General features: G+C 41.9%; 1 protein-coding gene across 5 annotated transcripts in view; it reads left to right on the top strand.

Annotated features, from left to right (window-relative positions):
* Window positions 1–430: 430 nt before the first annotated feature.
* kcnn1a (potassium intermediate/small conductance calcium-activated channel, subfamily N, member 1a) overlaps window positions 431–23966 on the top strand; it is a 48463-nt gene continuing 24927 nt past the window's right edge. For 3 of the 5 annotated variants that reach the window (XR_013304418.1, XR_013304417.1, XM_077616258.1), the window contains exons 1-4: window positions 432–1931; window positions 20990–21463; window positions 23077–23172; window positions 23410–23828. Coding sequence is in view for 2 of the 5 variants with exons in the window: in XM_077616258.1 (XP_077472384.1) it covers window positions 657–1931; window positions 20990–21463; window positions 23077–23172; window positions 23410–23828 (2264 nt within the window). In the remaining 3 variants the exon portion in view is untranslated. Of the gene's footprint in view, window positions 1932–20989; window positions 21464–23076; window positions 23173–23409; window positions 23829–23966 lie in introns of all 5 variants that reach the window. The other 2 variants (XR_013304419.1, XM_077616259.1) reach the window with 1 other exon arrangement.

The following is a 23966-nucleotide window of genomic DNA, read 5'->3' as shown; positions in this document are numbered from 1 at the left end:
TAGAGAGGACACGCTCGATTTGCTCACCCAACTGTCCAAATGGAAGCCCGAGCTTCTTTTAAGGCCGCAAATAATTCATTTTTGCGCACATTATCCCCATTTTAATGGCCGCACATCAGCTTTTTTTTGCATTTTTTTATTGTGTGCCCCGGTAAACATTCATCAAGGTGACAGAACCCCGGCGTTGAATAATTCAAGGCACGTGAACCAACAAGTGGGTATACACAGTATGTATGTAGAGTAGGCTCTCCTCCATACGTTTGATGGAGAGATGGTGGGATGCTGATGGGAGACAGGCCCGTGGTGACGTGGCAGTAAAAGTGATTTGTGACAAGGAAGGGTGCTTTAAAGTGAGATGGGCAAAGTGGCACGACGACACGTGCGGGATTCCGACACCTGACGAGGGAAAGGCGTTTGCTCGGCTCGGCTGCAACCTGTGCGCATAGCAGGGACGGAGGGACGGACAGACGGGCGGCCAGTCGTCTCCAGTCGAAGGCGGTGTTTTGGCACGGGCGTGACGTTTTAAGGCAGGTCCCGGCCAGAGCTACCAATGATACAAGTCGCTCCTATTCCGCCGGGTTGGTCGCAATGAACGGGCGTCGGAGCAGGGCACGGCAAAGGAGCAACCGCAGCGAGACGGATCGGCCATCAAGGGGATGCGGCATCGGTACGCGGGAGCTGTCTACCAGCAGCACCAGCAAATCCCCCAGCAAACGCGTACAGCGAGTGGCCAGGCGAGCGGGGAGCCAGACGCGCCTGTTTTCAGCCTGCCGCCCCCGCCCTCTTCTTCTTCCGCTTCTGCTTCTTCTTCTCAGCACCGAGACCGCGCTTCCACTGCCGACGCTCACCGCCGGAGCCTCCAGGAGCTCCCGTGCGTGAGCCAGCCAGCCGCCGCTCGGAAAGCTCCGCGCGGCGGAGACTCGCCGCCCCCTCCGCCGCCGCCGGCGGACGGCGGCCAGCGGGATCCCTGGGCCCCGGCACCCGCCCCGGCCCCGTCCTCGGCTGCTTTCCCGGGCTGCCACTGCAGCTTTTCCAGCACCACGCAGGAGGCGAACCATTCACAAAACCAGCACCATCGCGCCGCCGCACCACCGCAGCCCTCCCCACCTTTCCCCCCGCCTATACCGCCACCGCCGACCGCCTCCTCCTTCTCGCGCTCCTCCTCCTCTTCACTGCTGTTTTCTCGGGAATCCAAACGAGGGGATCGTCTGGGAAGGAGTGCCAACAATTACCAACAGGCGAGCATCGTGGAACGCTGCAGGGGAGGAGGAGGAGGAGCGGGAGAGCAACGCGACCACAGGCAGTTGCAGCAGCAACGGCAGCAGCAGCAGCAGCGGCAGCAGCAGCAACAGCAGCAACAGCAGCAACAGCAGCAGCAACAACAGCAACAGCGGCAACAACAGCAACACTGTCATCCAAGACTCCAGCCGAGGGACTCCTCCCCGGAAGGAATCGGTGCAAACTCCCAGAAAAGGTGCACCGACAGACGGGCGTTGGAGCCTCAGACGCAGGAGCAACAGATCCCGCAATTAAGAGCGCGGCAGCAGCTACTGGTGGGCAGCAGCTTGCCCATCAACCACTGCGCCAGCGGCTCTGGTGAGCTATGTAGGACTCACCAGGCTCCACTGCTGCATCAACAACCACAGCAAAAGCAGCATCAGCCCCCGCCGGCGCCGGCGCCGCCGCACAGCGACAGCCCACCGGGTCAGCGGCGTGAAGCCCGAGACCGCAATAAGTGCGCGAGGACCCCCGCGCCCGGCGCAACGCCCCCGGCGGACGCGGCCAAGTGGAGCGAGACCGGCGGCAGCGGCCACAGCCACAGCAACAGCAGCGGCGGGAGCAGAGAGAGCCCCAACTACGGCTCCAGCTATCACCTGTGGCCCGAGAGCCCGCATAAAGGAGACGAGAGGATCCGCATCGAGCTTCGCAAGGTAGACCGACAACGCTCGCTCGCGTGTCACCTTTTCGCTCAATGACCACGCCTGGCCTACCATTTGCTTTCAATTGCGTAAATGCGTCTTATCTGCAAAATGCCCCCGCCCCCTACCAGAAGTCATTCGCGGTCATTGACGGCGATAGGCATCCAATCCATTCGGACCGGGAGGCCCGACGGCGATCGCTCGCCGCCGGCCTCCACCGGGCCAAACGGATTGGACGACGCTCGCCGTCGACGACGAGTCGCCGGCGGACGTCACGCGTCTGTGGTCTCGCACCTGTTCCGCGTCGCGGCGTTGTCTTGCTCCGTAGCTGGCAACACGCGCCCACTGAAATATTCAAATGAGGCCCCCGTGGCAGGTGATTTCACAAACAAAAGCGCCTGTTGTTCTCGCCATCCAAACGGGGAAGTATTTTCATGTTGGAGGCTTCTGCACAACAGTGTCAGCTGTAATGTGGAAGCGGCTGGCTCGACTTGCACCTGACACTGCACGGCTACATTCCTCCCAACTCACTTCAGAGCGAGGCCAGCTTGAATTGTGCGTACGAGGTGCAGCAGACGGGAAAAAAAGACGCCGTTTTGCACAGCCATAGTCTCAGTTTGTGGGTCATTCCAGAATGGGAGGAAAATGCAGTCAAACAAATGCAAGGGGCCGTTTTTCATTCCGTTTGCGCCAGCAACAGGTTGTTAGCTAGCCCTGATTGAAATCAACGAAAAACATTTGTATTTATTTGACATGCTTTTTGGCATAAACCTGTTGACAGCTATCATTTGGGAAGTTTGAAAGTTTTTCTTTTTAAGCACATTTCTGGTGTTTATTCTTTGTTCTTTCATCTACAGTATCACATGCTACTTTATGTTTTACCTTGTTACTTTTGTCTTCTGACTCCCTTTATTTTCACTCAGGCATAACATTTCTGGATAGCCCCCCCAAAAAAACAATGATAAGAAAGAATAGGGAAAAAAAAACACTAACAAGTGGTTAAGTCAACTGTTGTTTCTTTGAGCTCGTGACCAACGGGGGCAAGATAATTTGCCGATAACATTATTATTTGTTAAATTTTAGACCATAGGAGAAAAATACCAATGGAGAAACAGGCTGAAAACTTTTGAAAATATGAAAAATGGAAGTTGACTTATGGTCAGTTTGATTTATTTCCTTTTCTGTTGAGTCATGCACCTTATTATTTTTTGCTTTTACGCCTAGTACCACGTGACCTTTGACCTTTACACATATTCCCAAACCAGTTTTGTGCATATGACATTCATTAGTATAATTACTCAAAATGCACAGTTTGGAGCAGGTTTATTTGTGCTGTTTTTAAACGCGATGATCAATGTTTCAAAGGGATATATTTTAAATAACAACATGAATATAGACAGCCTGAGTGAATTATGTTAGACAAGAATCATAAAACAAACCCTTGCATGGTATTAAATCACAGGTTGAAGGAAAGTGGGATGGGGATTACTGCCAATATTTTAGATATTAAACACTGGATATGCTGTACTGTACACTATTGTGTTGAGAACAGTAGGAAGTGGCAAGCAAGAAATAGATTTCAGAAAATAAACGTTCCTGAAGAAAATGCCACTAATCTTTACTAGCATGTTAATTTTTCGGCTTCCGTTGATGGAAATAACCGTCCAATCCATTTTAACCGCATCATTGGCTCACATAAAAACGGCCAATGGGGAAAAAGTCAGCCTAAATCCTGACTGTAAAAACTGATTCTGCCCTTCCACTGCAAGGAAACCAATGAGAATTGACAACGGAAGGAAATTTGGTGAAAGTCTGAAGCACACATGACATTTTGGCAAGTATCTCAGGACGAAAAATGAGAACCATGACCATATTTTGAGGTACTTACTACAGTACAGGTCGTGGCAATAATGTTCCTGAGACTGCCGGAATTTAACAGGCTCTGGGTTTGTGCATATTGTAGCATAATTGAAATGGAAACTCTACATTATCCATATTTGTGAATATGAGTGTTCTACGTCTGCAGAATCTATCAGCCAAGGTTAGCCGCGATAAGATTTCTGCTCACCCATGACCTCAATGAGGCCAAGTAGGATCTTAAAATGAATGGAAGGCTATTATAGGACTTCAGATCTCAACACAGCCTAACAATAGAGCGTTTTGTCCTTAATTGGTTTTGACACATTTCCATTTTTGTTTCGGGGTTGATGAAACAATTATCTGCAAACTTCCACATTTGCTATAGCGCCGACATTAATTGAGCTTTCACATCCATTTGTATATTTTGCCGCTTGAGAACATCCTCGAAAACCTCTGATGGGCTGCATATTAAGACGATAAGGCTTCATTTCCCGTTGAGCAAGCGCCTTAAAAAGTGCCGTCCCTCAGCGTTTGTTCAAGGTGCCGGTGAGGTCAACTTTTTACATGACAAGAGGGTAGAGACGAGAACAGAAGGCAGCGTCCAAATAAATGCAGGGGGCTCCTTTTTAAGATGCCGCAGCTGCTTTGGGGTCCCGATCTGGCACAGGTAGCAAAAGGTGGGACGTGGAGACACCTTGACATAATTCTTGACTCCATAACGGAGAATCAGCAGAACTACGAAAAGACTAAACTCCAAATAAAGTAGCCTTAATTAGCTGTGGTCATTCTGTCACGTATGGACTTTTTAAAAACTAATTTTGTCTGCTCCACAATAACTGAAATATGTTTATTAAATCAAATGTTCCAAAAGTTAGAAGAGATAGTAATGAAACAAATAATACCCCAAAAGGTACATTTAAGAAGTCATTTTAACCATTTATTTAACATTCAATATTTAACATTTTAGGGGGGTACGCCAGATTTAATTGGTTTTATTATTATTTTAAGGTACAGGATGTTCAAACGTACTTTAAAAAAAATCACATTTGTAAATGTACTCAGAAACTATGCTTTTGTATTTTGTATGCATTATTGAACATTTGAGGGATGGGACTTAAAATGTCCTCCAATTCTGGACTGACCTACTATATATGATAGCCACATTTATTGATGGGTCCCTTAATTTATGAGCCCCCCCAAATTGTGAGGCTTTTTTTGTTGCTTTGTGCTGTGAACCAAAATTGCAGTGAAGTGGAAATAATGAGCAATTACCGTAATTCTGCGGCATGTGGGCAAGGACAGTCGCAGTTGCTGACGCACTTTCAGCCTTTTATTGAGCGTGACAAACACTAAACTGATGCCCAGATGTTCACACAAAGATGAACCAGTATAGTTGAGCTAAACCAATGATTATTACCTATTAAACACTCACATCCAAAACACACATTGCAATATCGACAAGCGTTGTATATTAACATACAATACATTAACCCATTGGCTGCCATTGCCCACAAAGGACACCCAATCCTATTCCAGTGGGAAAGTTAGCAACGATCATTCACCGAGCGCAGCCAATCAGTTAAAGGTGTTATAAAATACCACAGCGAGTGACTCTAAAAGGATAGTAGACTATATTTTGAACACAAACCCATCCAAAAATTGATAGACAATGTGTAATAATGAAATAAGGGCCCAATTAGTCTACCTTTCTCAGTTGCTTTGAATGAGGTGTACATTTTTAAGTATACTAGCATCATAGGCTTTCCAGTGTGTTGTTGCTTGTTCACCGTTCTGTCATTCCGCTAACATATACCAGCAAGCATAGCACTGAAAAGCTAGACATGATCATCAATTCTGGTTGTGATGTCACAACCAGAATTGCTGGAAAAAAGTGTCTGTTCCCTGATGCATTGGTCTGAATGGAATACCTATTTTTATTGCATTAGTGCAATCATTTTCCTTTTTTTGACACGGTCACCATTTTATAACCCCTTTAAGAGAAACCTAAATCAAAACTTTGCAATATCGACCAATATCACATCATTGCTGAAAGAATCAATGTCATAAGAACATAAAATTGGGGATTTACAGTCCTAATGTATAAAATCATTCTAAAACCAATTCATGAAAGCTTTAGCTGTACATGCCGTTTCTATTCGTGTTCTTTTGTTCAAGATTTTCTCAGCTAATTGCAGAATCTGCTTGTTTTTAACATCAACGGCATTCCTAGACATTCACTGATGACTAGCGACCAACTCCTAACCACATGTAAACAAACAAGTTTCCCGCAGTAATCCAAAGCCACACTCTCGTCGATGCACAGTGATTGCCCAACTATTGCGTAACCCGGCAACCCGGTATCGAGCCGTTTCCGACGGCTCCGATCCTCCAAGTGTTCCGATTTGACGCGCTTAACTACTCCGAGATATTTTGGGTGGGGGAGATGGCGTTTACATCTTATCGACCCGCTCTTAATGAGGCAGCCCAAAACCTCCCAAGCCACTGTTTGAAATCCCATAAACAAAACACTTGTGACAGAACAAGCCTGATAAAGTGTATACGATTACAGTATCCCACAGCACACCCTGAAACTTAATATCTCGACCACTGAACCGGCGGGGGGTAGTGCGATATTGTGTCCTGCCTCAATAACATTGTGCTTTGAAAGATGCATTACTGCGTCCATTGTGATAGGCTGTGTAAGTACTCCAATGCCTGCCACTTACTGCTATGGTGATATCCCCTGCAGGGACACTGTAGTCTACCAACGCTGGTGGATTTGTTCATATTATCTACTGAGGATTATTTTCAACAATGCGCACAAGACTTGCTTTCACGATGAAAATGGTCAGCATCGCCATGTCTTTTCAACACTTTAGCCGAGACTCAGTATCGGTACTGGCGCCCTATGCGGTTCATTTTGGAGTATCGGATGTGGTCACGAGATCGGATCCGATCCAGTAGTGTTTTCAGTACCATTGCATTTTCTTTGGCTGCTGTAAATCAAACTGGTAGTTAGACTACTTTTATTTCGTAATGATAGCAACAGAGCATCGTGTAATATTTATATTCAAATTACTTCATGAGGACAGGGTTTAATTTTAAAAAAAGATATTTACAGCTTACATTATTTTTTATTTATTTTCCATACCGCTTATCGTCACAAGGGTGCTGGAGCCCATCGCAGACAACTTTGGCCAGTAGCCAGGGAATATTTGCCAGCCAATCGCAGGGCATACAAAACTAGCGTTAATTTACAGCATATTTATGCATATTTTGGGGGCTGTGGGAGGAAACCCGAGTAGCCTGAGAAAACCCACGCAGATACAGGGCGAACATGCAAATTGCACACAGGAAGATCGGAACCCACCTGGGATTGAACCCTCGGTCTCAGAACTGTGACAGTACAGCATTCAAATTGAAATTTGAATGCATTAAAAGCATTCAATTCAACTGTAGTGTGCTGCTTATTAATCGTTATCATATATGTTTAATATTAAATTAATTATACATTAAGAGAATACATGTTTCCAGCTGCAAGACAGACCTGTCGGTCATTTCATTGTAATCGAATTAAACCAAGAGACTACTGTTCACTATTGAGGAATTGAACTAAAATTAGTAATGCTGTAGCGTACTATATGTAAATTTAAATAAATAAATAAAACGACAACATTAAAACACCATCCCAGATAATCCTCTGGCGCATAAACCCAAATTGTTTCATTAGGACAGATTAGAAAACCTAGAGTGAGAACATTTTTCCTGAATCGGCACCTTTATCTGGATCTGCACCAAAGAGTAATTAGCGTTGAACTAAGTGAATTAGTATTTGTGTTATCCTACAAGGAAAAAAAAAACCTGGATCGTCTCCAAATGTAATGGATTGTTATTTGGGCGATTGTCTAGGAGTCCACTAAAGTTAATCGAAATTAGACATTTTTGAATGTACTGTATGTACCTGCTTACCCAAACATAAAAAGTAACCATAACCAAAATCAGGCGGATTGCCCCAATGAGTTAAAAAAATAATGTAATTCTGGCCAAGATACATCATCACACTTGTCGATGTTTAAGCACGACGGATGGCAACGCATGAATGAACAAATGAACTGGACGTTAAGCGCCGTCAATCGCAGTCGATTAGTTATTTAGAGTCGGATCGAACTGTGATAGGAGCTAATTTAAACGAATAAAGTATGCATTAAGTAAGTAAGTAGGTAACGGCATTATTCAATACTCATCTAGGTATTGGAATTGGTCATGGGAACCATTTTTTAAAAATCGAATCTAACTAATCTAATCACTAATATATAAATTGCAGGCCCAGATCCTAAAAATGAAGTGTATATAAGTTTGACGTAGTCTGGAAAATACAAAACATATGTTTTGCTCTATATCAAGAAAAACAAATCCTTTTTATTGACTGAAGTCCACGTCATTATCCGTAAAATTCCTCACATTTCCCGTGCGACCTTACGATGCCGTTTATCATTGTATCAAATTCCAATTCAGTGCCAGGCAATAACACGGGGGCAGTTCTTATCTATACAGGAAACTCTCATCTTATTTGTAAAGGTGGTGTATGCTTACCTTGGCTTTGAAATCATGCCTGGACAAAGCAAAACATTGATGTGGATTGATATCATGGAACTTTCTCTATCGTGTCATTCAATGTTGTTACAGGGCTTCCTTCCCTTTTGTTCTTGTCTCGTTGAGTGCCCGCCACGTTTGCGAGGACAGCCAACACCTACAAAGTAAACACACGGCGGGCAAAAATGAAATGTCAGGCGAGGGGCAGATCTTAGTTCACATCCACCTTAGGGGACGAGGCCCGCTGTAGATAACAGATAACACTTGTATGAAAAGAGGGAGTCGTGTTTTAGGCCGCAGACGGCACCGCGTCAACGCAGTAAGTATTAACGTCAAGCTCCTTTAATAATGGATGGGTGTTTTTTATTTATGTATTTTTTTAGTCATTTATTTTTGCGTCTTTTTAAGTGCTCTGACGGGCTCCCGCGCCGAAATAGCCGTGTTACTATGTGTGTTGCTATGGAGAGAGCAAGCCGGTGTTGTGTAGCAACCTCGCTCTCAGGGGTTTCCAGTTTGGCTAAGCATTTGCGCGCCAGAGTGTGTTGTGGGCTTTACATGGCGTTTCTCGCCCCGCGTTTAACACGCGCACATGCTCGCACACGTGTACACGTTACACACAAAAAAAGAAGGATATGACAGCCAGTGTCGAAATGGTTCTTCACTCGATGGAGTTCATTGCCTTTGCGTTTCATTTGAGTGAGCCGACACAAGGAGAGGCGGATTGAATTACTTGCAGTCCAGTTGAATACAAAGAGCAGAAAGAAAGCATGTTCGGGGTTTCCTCAGTCGCCAGGAGCGCCGCGGCTGACTCAATGCTTGGGTTCAACGCGGTGCAATTTGTACATGAGTCATTTTCGGAGCATTACTTTAGGGTTTATTTTTGGACTGCACTGATGTGTCTTGGCTTTAAGTTTAAAAAAATTGTCTTCTAAATTTGATATCCTACATAAAAAATTTTTTTTAAATGGGCAAGTGGCTATTTTTGGTCTGTAAAGAAAGTTATTGACATACTATCGCCCATTTTGAGTCAAATAGGGCACAATATTAATTATTGGTATTAAAGTGGGGCCTCCATTAACACATTGTAATGTCCAAATGTTGCTGATATCAAGTATGATGAATTTCTTTGATAATAATGAAAGAAATTCATGAATAAATACAAATATACATTTGTAAAAATGTTCATAAAAGAATCCAACTAAAATAAATGTAACTATTTCACAGAATTTACTCTGTTGACAAAGATAGGTGTCCAATTAATTTTGAATGGGAATATATGTAGTACAGTGTGTATTTTGTTGGGTAAGTGGTAGTATTTCACATTAGAGCAGTAATTCTGTTTTTAGGCTAAAGGTTACATTTTAGTCAGGATTATTTTACTTTCCAAAGAATATTATACACCAAAAAAATGTGACCTATTTGTGCTACTATATACAAATTTATATAACACCCCATGTTACATTTTTATTGACATTTCTATGCACAGAGGTTCATTTAATTGGGGAACTAACTTTTGTTCATCAAGTGTGTTTTTTAGATTACATTTGAATTCAAACGGAATATTTTAAATTGTTGAAAATCTGAAACCTTGTGTGAAAATGTATTATGGATTGTGAATTCATTGGTTTCTCTTTTGGCAAAACATGTTTGGTCCAATAATGCATTATCACTGAAAATTTCTGAATGATATTACTCTTCTCAGTACATATTCATAACAAAAAAAAATGATGCCAGTTGTGCAGCTGTAAGCAGATATTTGTCACGCCGTGTGAGGCACGGGACCTGGAGAGATTCAGCTGTACATTAATTGCTCTCTGGCGTGTGTGTCAAAACTGCAGGTGCATGCGTGTGTGTTTGCATGCATGTGTGTATTCCTTGATTCTGCTGCTGTGCAAGCTCATTGAGTCACTATTGTAGATTTTTTTGTGAATGTTTGCAATGTAATTGGAGAGTTGTGCGTATAAAGCTATGCGTTCTTTCATCACACTATCGACTCAAAGCCATCCGGCCATTGTGGAAGCGTGTTTACTCTGCGAGGCGCGGCTTTTGACTGGGTGTGGATTTTGGTGCGGTTTTTTTAAATATTTATTTTAGCACAATCTTTATATTGCATCATCTGGTCCTCACTCCCTGAGGTCAGAGTTTGACTGCAAGTACTGGGCGACTTCATTTATAGCACACGATTCCTGTAAAACTTTTAAACTGCTAAATATCCAAGCAGATTTAGTCCCAAGGTTCTGCCTTGAGGAAAAATGGCGCGTTGCATTTTGGTCCCGTTGGCGCCAACAAATGGGATTCAATGAGAGTACAGTACAAACAAAATCTTTCAGTTATACTGATCAGAGGCTTGTGAGCTATGTGTGTTTAAATATGCAAAACAGTGTGCGCCAATGGGTGCGCTTGTCTGTTGCCAAGCATATTGTGGCTCTTTTCCAACACACCAGGCTTCGTAAACACAACACGAGCTGAATGAGACGGTTGTCATTCATTAGGAAATAAATGTGAGGAGAAATTAGCACACATTTGCAGTGTTAAGGTTTTTACTCATCAGACATTTTGGGAGTCCATTTTTTTAGCATTGTTCCATTTTGGGCTGGAGAAATCCTTTTAGACTTTTGCAGTTTGGTACATCTGCTCAAATTTTGCTCAGTTGTAAAAAATACATCAAAAATAAATAGTAGATGCAGCTAGAGGACCCTATTTAATACATTTTGAGGGATCAGTGATCGGACAATCACTAAAAATATAATCTTGTCTACTAATCGGATGTAGTGTCAATTAGCTAGCTAGCATTTGCTTGCAGAAATTCGTGGTTATTAATATGTGCATATAGGTAGGTGCACTTGATGGGTATTTTCCTACTTTTAGCACTCCAGCATTACGTTTAGGATTTGTAATGTCTGCAGTTTTTTTGCTACATTAAGTTGGAAAAGAGTGAAATTTGGATTGGAATTCCATATAGTTTGTGTGTTAAATGTTAGATGGCTCTAATTTTTCTATCTAGCTTTCCTTTGTGAGTAAACTTAGTCAAAATCAGTGATTGGCTAGAAAATTGGTATCCGTTACATCCGTATCCACTTGGATATTGTACAAAAAAAATCATTTCAATTGCTGATTTTCTTTTTTGACTTGGATATAATAGTCCATCCAAGTCTTCCAATTTTCTGATATCCATGCTGTTAAAAATTCCGCTTGTTATCTTATGCATGAGAAGTTCGCTTCCTTCGCTCCTTTGAGTGGCGTCACAAATGCCAATTTCCCAGTATTAGTATTTTACTTTAAATTGGGGAAAACATTGCAGATTAGCTGGGAAATCAAGGCTGACATCTACAATGTAGAGAAAGTGCAACCCCGATTAATACCATTTTTTTTTACAGTAAAAGTATTCAGTAATCCCATTTAATACCATATATGTGCTATTTCCTAAATTGTGAGATATTTTTTCATGCATCCTCCTTGGTCGCCTCCCTTTGCTTATCTGCCTTTGACTGCTTTCTTTCTCCGTTGCTTGTCTCTCTGCCCGCCATAGCTCCCGTACATCTGCTCCAGCTTCCATTATCACTCACCCACCGACTGTTAACCCCTTAACGGCCCCCCCAGTCCTCCCACTTCCCCCTTTTGTCACTGGCATTTTCTCTTTAACCCTTTCTTAAACAACGCTAGCACCCATCTGTGCGTGCTCTTTCAGCAATAGTCCATTTTCAACATGTCTTCTCTTCCATAGAGGCAATTTACACTCAAGGGCCCGGGGGGCATTAGGCAAATGCGACTCTCCATAACAAAAAGAGAAGAAAAAAAATCCTGCTGAGAAAATAGCTCGGAGCCATTAGTACAATTTTCCAAACTTTCATCTTGAGAGATGTAATAGAACGCCATAAAAGAAGGCTCGTGACTAGAGGACTGTGGTTGACTGCTAAGTAGAGTGCTTGGTGTCTGCTTTTTGGTTCAACTCGCTCCCAGATTACTTCCAGTGCCGTCAAGTACAAAACGGCGATGCGTGTGTTTGACTTTTGCCAAAGAAAAGGGGTGCTTGAGAGGAGATAAGAACATTCAATTAGCTTGACTCTTGCGAGATGGCTGCAGAGGACATTATGCTGGAGCAGAGTGACGTACTCCAAGAGTTCTCTACTGGAGGGGAAGCAAATGAAATAGGATTTCATCTCTTTTTTTTTTATCTCTTCACTCCTTTACTAATTTTCCTATTGGAATTTTAAGTGCATATTCGCTGCTCCTTTCTAAAATGGTCGAGTACAGGATATAAATGCATTTTGAAAGTAGCAATAATTGATTGTCTTGTGTAAGAATCGTTAGGGACACGACGTTTTATGCTAAAAGGAAGGTGCTTTTCTAAAATTCCAAACAAAATCAAGGCAGAGTGTACAGTAATCACTACTATATTGCAGTTTACCAATCAGAATCACCATACATCACATATTTTTGTTTTGAAAATACATTTTAGAACTTGAAGTGACACCTGAGTACATGTCGAACCAATCCTCCCAAAATGCCCAATAAAGAAGGAAAAAACAAGTCCTACTCGTGCAAATGTAGATTTTCCAGGCTTATATAATATCATAGCAATAATAAAATGGTGAAAAAAAGACAAAATAGGCATCAGTTATACCAACAGTTTTTACATGACTACAGTCGAAAGAACACAACCTAAATCCCAATTTCACTCCAAATCACTACCATTCAAGTCATCATTTTCAGAATCAATTGTGAACAACTCCACCAACTATGGAAGTGAACAATTATCAGAAAAAGCCACTTTGTGCATCATGTCATGCGACGTGAACGTAATCTTAAATTGAGTTGGTCTTCCCGTCCTCAAATTGGCACGTGGCGTCTTCATCATAAATTTTAAGCAGGACTTATCCAGGAAACTCCCAAGTCAATCTTTCCTGAGTTTGTTGTACTATTGATCTGTTCTGTGCTAAAGGTTGTCCTGGCGTCTCTCTAAGCTATTGACAAATTGGCCCCTGGGAGAAAAAAAAAAGAAGGCGTCCCTGCCTGACTCGTTCATGGATGACTTAAAGTCCCTTCACAATAAACAAGGCGTGATACAAGGTGGCGTTTATGCACAGTTATTGTCAACCTGTTTGGGCGATTTATAAAGCCGCGAGAGACCGATTGGGTTAGTAGTGCGGGTTGTGTAACACACAAGGGTGATCATCTCTGTGGCCACCGTGTTCCCGCTGGGATGTCAAACAGCTCCCAGGGGTAAAAGTCAACTAATGAACACGTTTCAGTCTTCTGGGTTCATTCACGTAGACTTTGCAGTCTAGCAACCGCTATTTGTCAGTAATTGACGGCCCCACAAATAGGCCTAAGTATCCTTGCAACAACAATAACAAGAAATATTTTACACACGAAGACGACAGTAAACGGGTTCAAGACACTATTACTGAAATGAGTAGTAAATAGTCTTGCGCGGATGTCTATGTTAATAATCGTGTGCGGTCGATTGGTCGCCGGTCTTTTGGTCGCCCGGACCGCGACAACGGGCGACCCAAAGACCGGCGACCAAACAAGGTAAAACAACACGGTCTACGCATCAAAAAAAGCCAACAATGGCCATGAGCAGTTTCACTGAGCCGACATGTGAGTGTATAAGAGTTTGTATGTACACGCGTTGTCTCTAAGAAGCTACGTCAGTCAGGGTCTTAACAAGTTCTCCAACAAAAAACTACAAAAGTCCGGGAAATTTTGAGCTTTTCTTTAGCCTAATAATTACTAGGGCATTAAGTATGACTAAATAGTAAGTTGCAGTTTGTATTTAAGGAATTTGAGCAATGATTTAAATGGTAATTATCAATAACCTTCCGGGCGACCAAAAGACAGGCGTTCAAAAGACTGGCGACCAATCGACCGTTTACCGTTAATAATACGTAGAGATTTCCCAGATTCGATAATGTGAAAAAGTTAGCGGGCCAAAAAAAACAATCCAGAGGTATTTTTTCAAAATACACACAGAACGTTTTAAATTATGAATTTAGATTTACACTAGTGAAACAAACCTTGCAGAACAAAGAAAGTATAAGAGTAAAGAAAATCACAATCAGAGCTCCATTAACCACATTGGACAAATCTAATGAATAACAATCCAAATTTCTCACTCATTAGTCCAGTTCAACGTAGAAATTTGAAAAATGCAACCCTTCTCCATAATAACATCAGAACCTCTCAAAGATATGTAAATGAGCACTGTAAAAATAATGTTGCCACAGGCATAAATACCACAAGGCCTCAACAATGTTTTGCCATTGAAGAAGTGCAAAGTGGAAGCTCGTTTGCTTTGAGTGGGCCTCGTGCTCACGCCCGTTTCCGTTTAAGTACCGATTAGACTGGATTTACACGCGTGACCCTTTCTGTAATTCCTCTGATATGCGTGACTGCATTTTGAGCAGAAGAAAAAGAATGCATGAAATCAGTCTTCACTCAGTTCTTATGTAGATGAGCAAAAGATAGGAAATGATTTATTGAGGTCTACATTACGGCTACAGATGTACAATCTTTTTATGAAAATATGTTCTAATACTGTATTTTTCACGCTATAATGCACACCTAAAATCAAAACCCATACTTTGGACATTCCCGCTATTCCATCATTTTTACTCATACAAATTCATGTGATCGCATTAAAAGTTTGAAGATTAATCATTTCATCGCAACTCGCCATATAAATTAACAGCTTCCAACTTTTCCCAAGAAAAAGTGGTAGAAAGGGTATTTTTTGGGGGAAAAAAATGTTGACGGGACTTTTCAAATGATGACTATCATCTATTATTAGAAGCCATATATTAAAAAATACACAAAATACTCTGTTACCTTTTTATACTCATGGTTTTAGCTTGGTTGGCCCCGGGCCAAGAGCTGCCTGGTGGCCCGCCAGGTTTTGAAAACCGTGGGAGAACACTGGGTTTATACATTTGTGTTTTTGCTTTTTGACTGCTTTTTTAAAAGGTCACATGAAAACAGTAAAAATAAACAAAACAAGATATCATTCATGGCTAGCTACCTCAACCGAATTGGACGTTTATCATCGTCAATGGCACGGAAACTAGTTCAAATCATCTCCAAACACGCATTTAGTAGGAAGATTAGGCCAAGACATGATGTACCGGTGACAACTGTGTCACAATTAGCAGGTTGAATTCGCAGATCATTTCATCAAGCACACTTCACCTTTTATGGCCCCAATCTACAAATGCAGCTTCTAATGACACTCCTCTGTAATTTGCAGGAAATTGAAATGGTTCCTAATGAGGTGGTGGCTGTCCCACAGGAAAAGGACGTGTGGCCTCCCCCAATCGAGTCAATCCCCATTCTATACAGGACCTACTTTTTAAGACACTCTTGCTCGGGTACACGCACAAAAGTCTTTTAGTACGCTAATTATTAGAGTATTCCCTTTTGAGCACAATATGTTATTAGTCCCGACGAGAACACGTCAGGGGGGGGGGGTTAGGTCAAGGATTTTACTTGTTTTGTTGCAACATTTTCATCACTAATTGGAGGTCAAATCAGCAAAAAACTGGGGGATTAAGAACACTGGTAATCTGATATTCATATATGAACTATGTTAAATATTTCTTGAACAAGTTGACACTTTTGCGTTGTTTTGCTTTGGATGCTAAATTTGAGTAGAAGCAAACTTTATATTCAAGTGATGTTCAAAAAATGTATAAAAATGTAAAAAAACAAAAACTAAACATACAAATCATGGTACTCATAGTAATTCAATAGCATGTTGCAAGGCATGCTGGGAACTCCACCGCCTTGCGGTGAGTAATGCATTCAAAACAACGAGAAATAGCAGCGTTGAACTAAAACGTATAGCATTAACAGAACATAGACAACGCAATTTATGGCATTATTAATGTTGATGAATGGTGTCTTAATGTAGCCTTAAATGTTCCAACCACTTACGTATTAGAGATACTTAGATACACTATGTATCTTTACATTTGTGCAGAACTACGAATGTGCAGCTTCTCTCTGCATGATTTTTTTTAGCATTTGCCACATGTATTAATCAAATTCCAATTACATTGCAATTTTAAATGACTCATGTAAAAAAAACAGTTACGCAAATTATTTAATACCAATTCTGCATTTCTCAGACCAATGATAATGAAGAAAACAATGTTTTAATTGGCTAAAATAGCTCCAGTATTGATAAAATGTCTGCCTCCATACTTTCTGGAAATATTTTATCTCAATTTTCTCCATCTTTACACAAGGAAAAATTAAAAATCTGTGTTTTTTTAAAGTTACTAAACAATATTCTATCCACTGAGATGGAAAAAAAACAACTAAGAGTACAAATTCACAGTTTTCTTTCAATGCTTCAAGGATGTACTAATGCCCATGCCCAGCCAAACACACAAAAATCCCCAAGACCGCACCCATACTCCAAAAGAGGTATACCTGTTTTTTCGGGGTGCATAAGGCCGCTAAATTGCAGCACAGCAACCCCCATACATCACTAAACAATGAGGATTTTCTATTAGATTTGAGCTGGCAGGAGAGAGGCGGAGAGTGGCGAGCGAGGCAGACAGTTGCCTTCATTTAAACTCTTCTGCACTGAGGCTTTTCAATTTGATTATGAGGCTCCATTTCATAGAGGCTGGATGCCGCGTGCCATTCCCAATGAAATGGAGCCATCGGACGGCCCGACGGGCCACCTCCGCTGTGGCGACGTTGGCCTGACGAGCTCGTCTCGCGCCAGTTTGCTCGTTTTTCGGCTGTTGGAAGTCTATGAAAGGTTCTTGTATTTACAGAAAAATTGCCTTTTATTTGATTATTTGCTCCTACTTCTGAAAAATAACATCCAGGCAATATCAATCATGACATTCAGGACATGACCTGGATTAATGACAAATGACCACTGGGAAGAGGTAACTAAAGCAGAGGATGTAACAGCAGACCAGATCTGACCCCCTGTTCATTTACCATTTACCTTCTTGGAACATTCTCTATTTACATGGCTAGACCCGATTTTGGCCCTTGTCTTTCACGACATGGCCTTATTACGCTGATGTATCACCATGCAATTGGTCATCAGAAAGCACATTACGGCTACAATGTTGTGCTTTTTCTTCGGAAAAGATTGCTCTTTTATTGCATAGCCTTCAAGCAGTCAATAATGTTAACTAACAATTAACATTATGAAGGGATTGACCCCATCACCTCGTTTTTTTAGACGTCATTAACCTCTTGCTGAAATATTTAAACAATTCAATAGAAACGTATGCATTTCGTAATCCAGACAGCATTTACATAGGAATATGAGGAAAAATGTTATTAACTTTATATCATTGACTGATTTTAGCCAATGAGTTCATCCTTAAAAATAAGTAAATATTTAGTTTGAACCATGGAAAACACACCAAAACGTAATCGAAGAAACCAACGACAATCTATTTCAATAGGCCAATGTTGATCAGCAATGTACAGCAAACACAAATAATCATTGATAACTGCACTTGCAGTTTGACTTGAAGTCACATATTTACTTATCCTCCAACTAAACAACAAAAACACCCACATGCCACATGTTTTACTATTTAGTTATAAGATCGTGTCAAGCTTCTGCTTGAATGCTTATACATAACATAATCTTACTCCATGCATTGTCTTGTGATTTCATCTCATTCATTTTCTCCAAACCAATTGATCCAATAGAGTTGACTGGGCAAAATGAAATTTCTGGTCTTGTAAGGTTTTCAGGGATTGTAACTAAATTAAGATGCAACTGCAAAGCTAGGAAACATTCAGACTGATTGCAGTAAAAAGCAGCTTTCTCAGTTTCAAAGTTGGGCCTTCTGTCAAAGTCTGGAACAATATTAAGCACATTTGCATATCAAGAGAATCAGGGAAGAGAGCAAGTCGCGACTAAAAATACTCCAGGTGGTATGACAGAGATATTTACTCCCTACCCTTGAGCAATATTCTTGGAAGCGTACAACAAAAGAAAAAGGGATGTTTACACGGCGGATGTGACACATTGAAAAGACTGACAGGCGGAGCTACTGCGCATCGAGGAAACAGCTAATGCGCTCTCAAAGACATTACAAATCCTTATGCTAAAATTGATTGATGCATCTTTCCCCAATTGCTATCGACAGAATAGCGGTTTAATTGTCATGGAAGAGTGTTCACTCAATCTTATTAACCACACCAAATATTCGCTTTGGTTTAGCTGCTATACTTGTGTTTGTAAACAAGTGACATTTCTTGATTTCCATCACCTATTGTTGTCAATGGCAGTAAAATGCTGTGATATTTAAAAAAAAAAAACGTATTAGAGGCAATACCAGTGAATATATCTGCTTTTATGTAAAATGTTAGTATTTTTGTTTATTCATTCATTGTGCCTGATTTTTTCATTTTGATTAACTGTGATTAACTTTTTGATTTTCTGTTTAATTAACTGTGGAATTATAGTTTGGAGTTAGACAGTAAAAGGACTTATTGGTGCCCGTGTTGCTTGTAGGTTATGAGTAAGCCAGTAGTGTGGCCTTCAGTCTGCACTAGCACGTTTTTAAATCAACATTTTGTTAACCCTTTACATCCCCAAACTACAAAAAAAATGACAGCAAATAAAACCCATTAAAAAAATGTAAAGGCTACCATACAGTTTTTTAAATTAACAATAATCTATTGCCTTAAAAATGATTATCTGAAATATGGCAAATTTGCACAGGTGCAAAATATATTACAACATACATACATATATATATATATGCATATATGTATATATGCCACATCAATATTTACTGTATTTATCTGCCAAAATGTTATACTTGCAACAAACAAACTTTCTGTCTGTATTTCAATCTTTCCCTAATTCAAACTCATAGTCCACTTACCACAGTCTTCACTGTGTATAAGGGTCCTAATGGCACAGATTAAAAGGCATTTTAATACATAAAAGGGGATTAGAAACACTATGGGCTGCGCTAATCCTTAACCTTCAATCCTGTTCTCGTAGAGCCACAATATGCAAACGACGATAGCATCACAGGACTGGCGTTAGAACATTTCTATTAGGGACGCCCTTCCTTATTCCCACCGGCACATTTAAAAGGCATTAGGGATGCTCTGTCGGGGCTAATAAAAGGACCAGTGGTGCCATCATACACACTAACTTGTTTCAGGAAAAAAAGAAGCACTCTTCCATGTGAAGTTTCCATAAACCATTTAGATAATCTGCCCTATTCTCTGTAGAATAGACGGAGTAGTACCCTTTGTTTGGTATGGATGGAGGGTTTTTCTTCCTATACTTTCACCTAAAAACATTACAATTAATTCTTGCCTGCATATCTCTGTGCTCTTCAATTATATTTGCAGAGAAATCTGCGGGATCCCCCATCAGGTCCCCGCAGCATGCCTGATTTGAGAAGGTCCTTTCCTCTGTGTAGGGAAGCCTGCTGCTTTTCTCAGCAGGAAAAGGCAGGAAACAGGGTCACGCCGAACATCAATCTTTCATATTCTAAATTCGCGCAGTGCAACCATTCAATTTTCTGCACTTTAGTCGCCACTATTGGTTATATATACACTGGGTTTATTTATACATTAAAATACATTCAATATTTATTTCTTTAGAGTTATTTTGATACATTTTTCATCCTAGACGCAAATTGTGTTTTGAACATGATGCTAAATTAATAGTTGATGTTGAACAATGGTAGCTTTAATAATGAAAATAAAATTTAGTCAGGGCTCATGCTTTTCTAGCTCACAGATTAGTTCTGATTATTATCATGACAGTTTTTTTCAGTCACCCGTTGGTTTAGTGGTTGTTCCCCCTGACTTGGGTATGTGCAGCGTGGGTTAGATTCCTACGCGGTGGCAGAGTTATTGTGAGTACGAATGGCTGTGTTGTTCAACCTATTTATTTGAAACCGAAAGAACCAAACAACTACTTTAACGCCAACAAAATTAAACCAAACTCAACTCGTCAAATTGTCCACCCCTTCCTATGCAAGTTTGACAACAACGTTGACATTGATCAACATTACAGCATGAAGCAAATACTCAAACCAAGTTGTTACATTCCTGTCCTTATCCTTCGGTTATGGGGACCGGTAGTTGTTTGACTTTGACTGTTGAGTACATAAGGTCTTTGTCACCACAAACCGGCATTTGGCAATGAGCGAGACGTTTTCGCACACAGTTTAACTTTGGCCTGAACGCAGCATATATTTACCAATGTGCGTCGGTTTCTCTCTTCCTTTTATAATGTTAAGCTGTTTCCATGGTAATTGCTACTTTTTGGGCTGAGCATAGAAGACAGACAAAAGGAAAAAGATACTTCCATCGCCCTAACACAGACAAGCACCAGCTAAGCAAAAACTATGGTGCAGGGGATTTAATAGCGGACAAGGCACTGATGTCGTACCTCGGGGTACGTAACCTGAGGACTCCTTGTATTAATAGTTTGCTTGAGTTTTCCTGACGAATCTTCTTTGTCCGAGACATTCGGCTCAACGTTTGTTTGCAGAGACGTGGAGACAAAGTCTCTAGAGATTTACAGCATTCTTTCCATTTCATGTTGTGTCCGTCTTCTTTCTGACAGTCAGTTTTGACTCTGACTTTTAACTTTTCAGGCCACCACTGAGAAGAAGAAGCTGAGCCATGCTGGATCCAAGCCCTCCCTCTCCGAGAGCAGTGGCCGACTCCCTCAGATAGCCATGAACACCTGCAAGTACAATGGCGGCGTGGTGAGACCACTCGTGGGCAGTCTGGCGTCCTCGTCGCGCCGCAACCTCGCGGAGCTCGACTCGGAAACGCAGCCCCTGCAGACGCTGCACAGCTCCGGCTTGGAGGTGGTGGTGTCCAAGGGTAATGGCGGAGAAGACCCCAGTAAGGCCTCCAACGAGAGCCTCGTCAGGGAGGGCAGCGGGCGCGGCGGAGGCAGGGCGCCTCAGAAGAAAAACAGGGACATTGGCTACAAGCTTGGCCACCGGCGGGCGCTCTTCGAGAAGCGCAAGCGGCTTAGTGACTACGCACTCATTTTTGGAATGTTTGGGATTGTTGTCATGGTGACGGAGACTGAACTATCATGGGGGGTTTACACTAAGGTAGGTTGTACACACTATCCATAGATTGAGTCTTGAGTCAAAAGCTTCAACTTAGCTAAAGCTAGCAGCCCGCCAGGCTTCTAAAGATTCAAACGTTGAAATTCACAATCATTAACCCTTTAGAGAGCAAGTGACTATTTTTGACTGCTGACCCCTTATAGCACAAGTGACTATTTTTGTCATCTGGAGAGTGTTTAACGTGTTTAAAAAAATGTGGGAAAAAATGTTAAATCCGGAAATGACTTTGAATTCGTAACGGAAAAGAGCCATTCCCACAAATCACGTCGCCGCATCCGCTGACAATCAAAGCTCAGACAACACTTCCTAAAAAACCACTGAGCTCTGGGATTGGAAACTCCTTGAACCTCTGGCAGGTGGATTAATTGGTTTACTCAATGTTATTCCCACAGGGACTTCTTAAAACAATTTGAGACGTTGGAATGTCTCGGGAATACGTTGCCGACCTGAAGGGCAAAGCAATATAGTTGATTGCTAAAAATATCTTTTTGTAATCACGACTATTGAAGGACACCCAGCCCGACAATCGAGAACGACATTTCGCCACTTGTTGTTGTCATTCGGCGTCCTCATTGTAATAACCGCATGACCGCCGTCCCGCGGAAGCTTTCAAAAAGGCTAAAAACTGATGTCATGCACTCTTTCAATTTCTAGATCTATGACCCTCATGCGTACATATACAAACACACAAACCACTGCAGTTCTGGCATCCAGCTGGTCTATTTATCACCAGTACCCCTCTCTGTGGTGGGGCTCTGCTAATGCTAGCCTTGCCTTTTTTTGCACCTGCCATGAAATGGAAAGTCCCCCGTTAGTGCTGTGCTTTGATTAATTGCTGGTTTAGATGGCGGCTAAGAGCGTTCGTGGATAATATCAGGCTGCACCTACACCGGCTGCTTCATTGTTTAGCGGCGGCCTGTGCGTGGCGTTTGTGTGTACACCCCATTATCTGGCCTCACTTAGACTTGTACGCTAATAAGTAGTGTGTGTAGTGCATACGTGGAAGTTCGCGGCTGCGTATTGCCCACCTTCTGTGCCTCTTGTCCTCATGTGCGTTTATATAAGTACATTCATTCTCCTTGTCTGAGACAGTAATGGATCCATTTGTTTCCCCCGCTGCCCCCTTTCGCTTTAATCTTTTGGGATCTGGGTGTGAGAATATGCTCGCCTTCTAAACTTTTCATTTACTGATCTGTCCCATGTCTGTGTGGTTAAAGTCCCATATGAAAAAAAAGGGAAGTTATCTGCTGCGAGATGATGCAGGATATGTTTTGCGGTGTTAGAGTTGTGCTTATTAATAATAGTTAAAGTCGGTGTCTTACAAAAAGCCAGGGTTGAAATACAACTTTAAACAAGGGACAGGCTTGTTCATATAAAACCATTTGATGTCACTACTTCGCTTTCTCCACCAGACATGGTTAAAAAAAATGTAGGTCTAAATATGTACACTTTCTATACTTTCTTTTGCAGTTGTGTATTATCTTAGATGAGGTAGCTAAGAGAAGCCTGGCGGCCCGTCTGGCTTATAAAGCACTATGTGCAGGGAAAGGTTAAACTGCAATGTTTTAATCACTTGTTTTCCCCTCTCATTATAGGACTCTTCATATTCGTTTGCACTGAAATGCCTTATCAGCCTTTCCACTGTTATATTGCTTGGTCTTATAATAATGTACCACGCACGGGAAATCCAGGTGAGTCTTGATTATTTTGTAAATAAAATTCAATGAAAAAAATAAGTTGACAAACAGTCTTCTCTTCTTCTAGAGTTGCTGTGAATATTGTCACAAAATGATATACATACTGTATATTATATATGTATTTTAAGATGCGTTTAAGCCAAACGACTGCCTTTGACTTAAGCCTCGGTGGAAGTTAACGAGGGAGAAAATGAATCCAAATCCTCAAAGCTGGTCTTTTGCTGTGCTTAGCTGTTTATGGTGGACAACGGTGCAGATGACTGGAGGATAGCCATGACCTATGAGCGGATCTTCTTCATCGTGCTGGAGTTGCTGGTGTGTGCCATCCATCCCATCCCCGGCCGCTACATTTTCACGTGGAAGGCCCGGCTGGCTTTCACGTACACGCCGTCCGTGGCGTACGCCGACGTGGACATCATCCTCTCCATCCCCATGTTCCTGAGACTCTACCTGATCGGCAGGGTCATGCTACTTCACAGCAAGCTGTTCACGGATGCTTCGTCTCGAAGCATTGGAGCCCTCAACAAAATCAACTTCAACACACGCTTCGTCATGAAAACTCTCATGACCATCTGCCCAGGAACTGTTCTGCTAGTGTTCAGTATATCGTCCTGGATCATTGCCGCGTGGACGGTGCGCGTCTGCGAGAGGTAAACACGCTTTACAAATATTGGATACTGCTGGGGTCAAGATAAAACACTGCACAATGTACTTCAAAATAAAAACAAAGCAGCAGCTATGATTGCCAGAATTGTGCCATTAAAAATTGGGCAAACCAGAAATAGTTT

This window comes from Stigmatopora argus, chromosome 12, assembly GCF_051989625.1.
Source record: "Stigmatopora argus isolate UIUO_Sarg chromosome 12, RoL_Sarg_1.0, whole genome shotgun sequence".
Taxonomy (NCBI): Eukaryota; Metazoa; Chordata; class Actinopteri; order Syngnathiformes; family Syngnathidae; genus Stigmatopora; species Stigmatopora argus.
The sequence above is the reverse complement of the archived record's forward strand: the minus strand, read 5'-3'. Positions and strand labels throughout refer to the sequence as shown.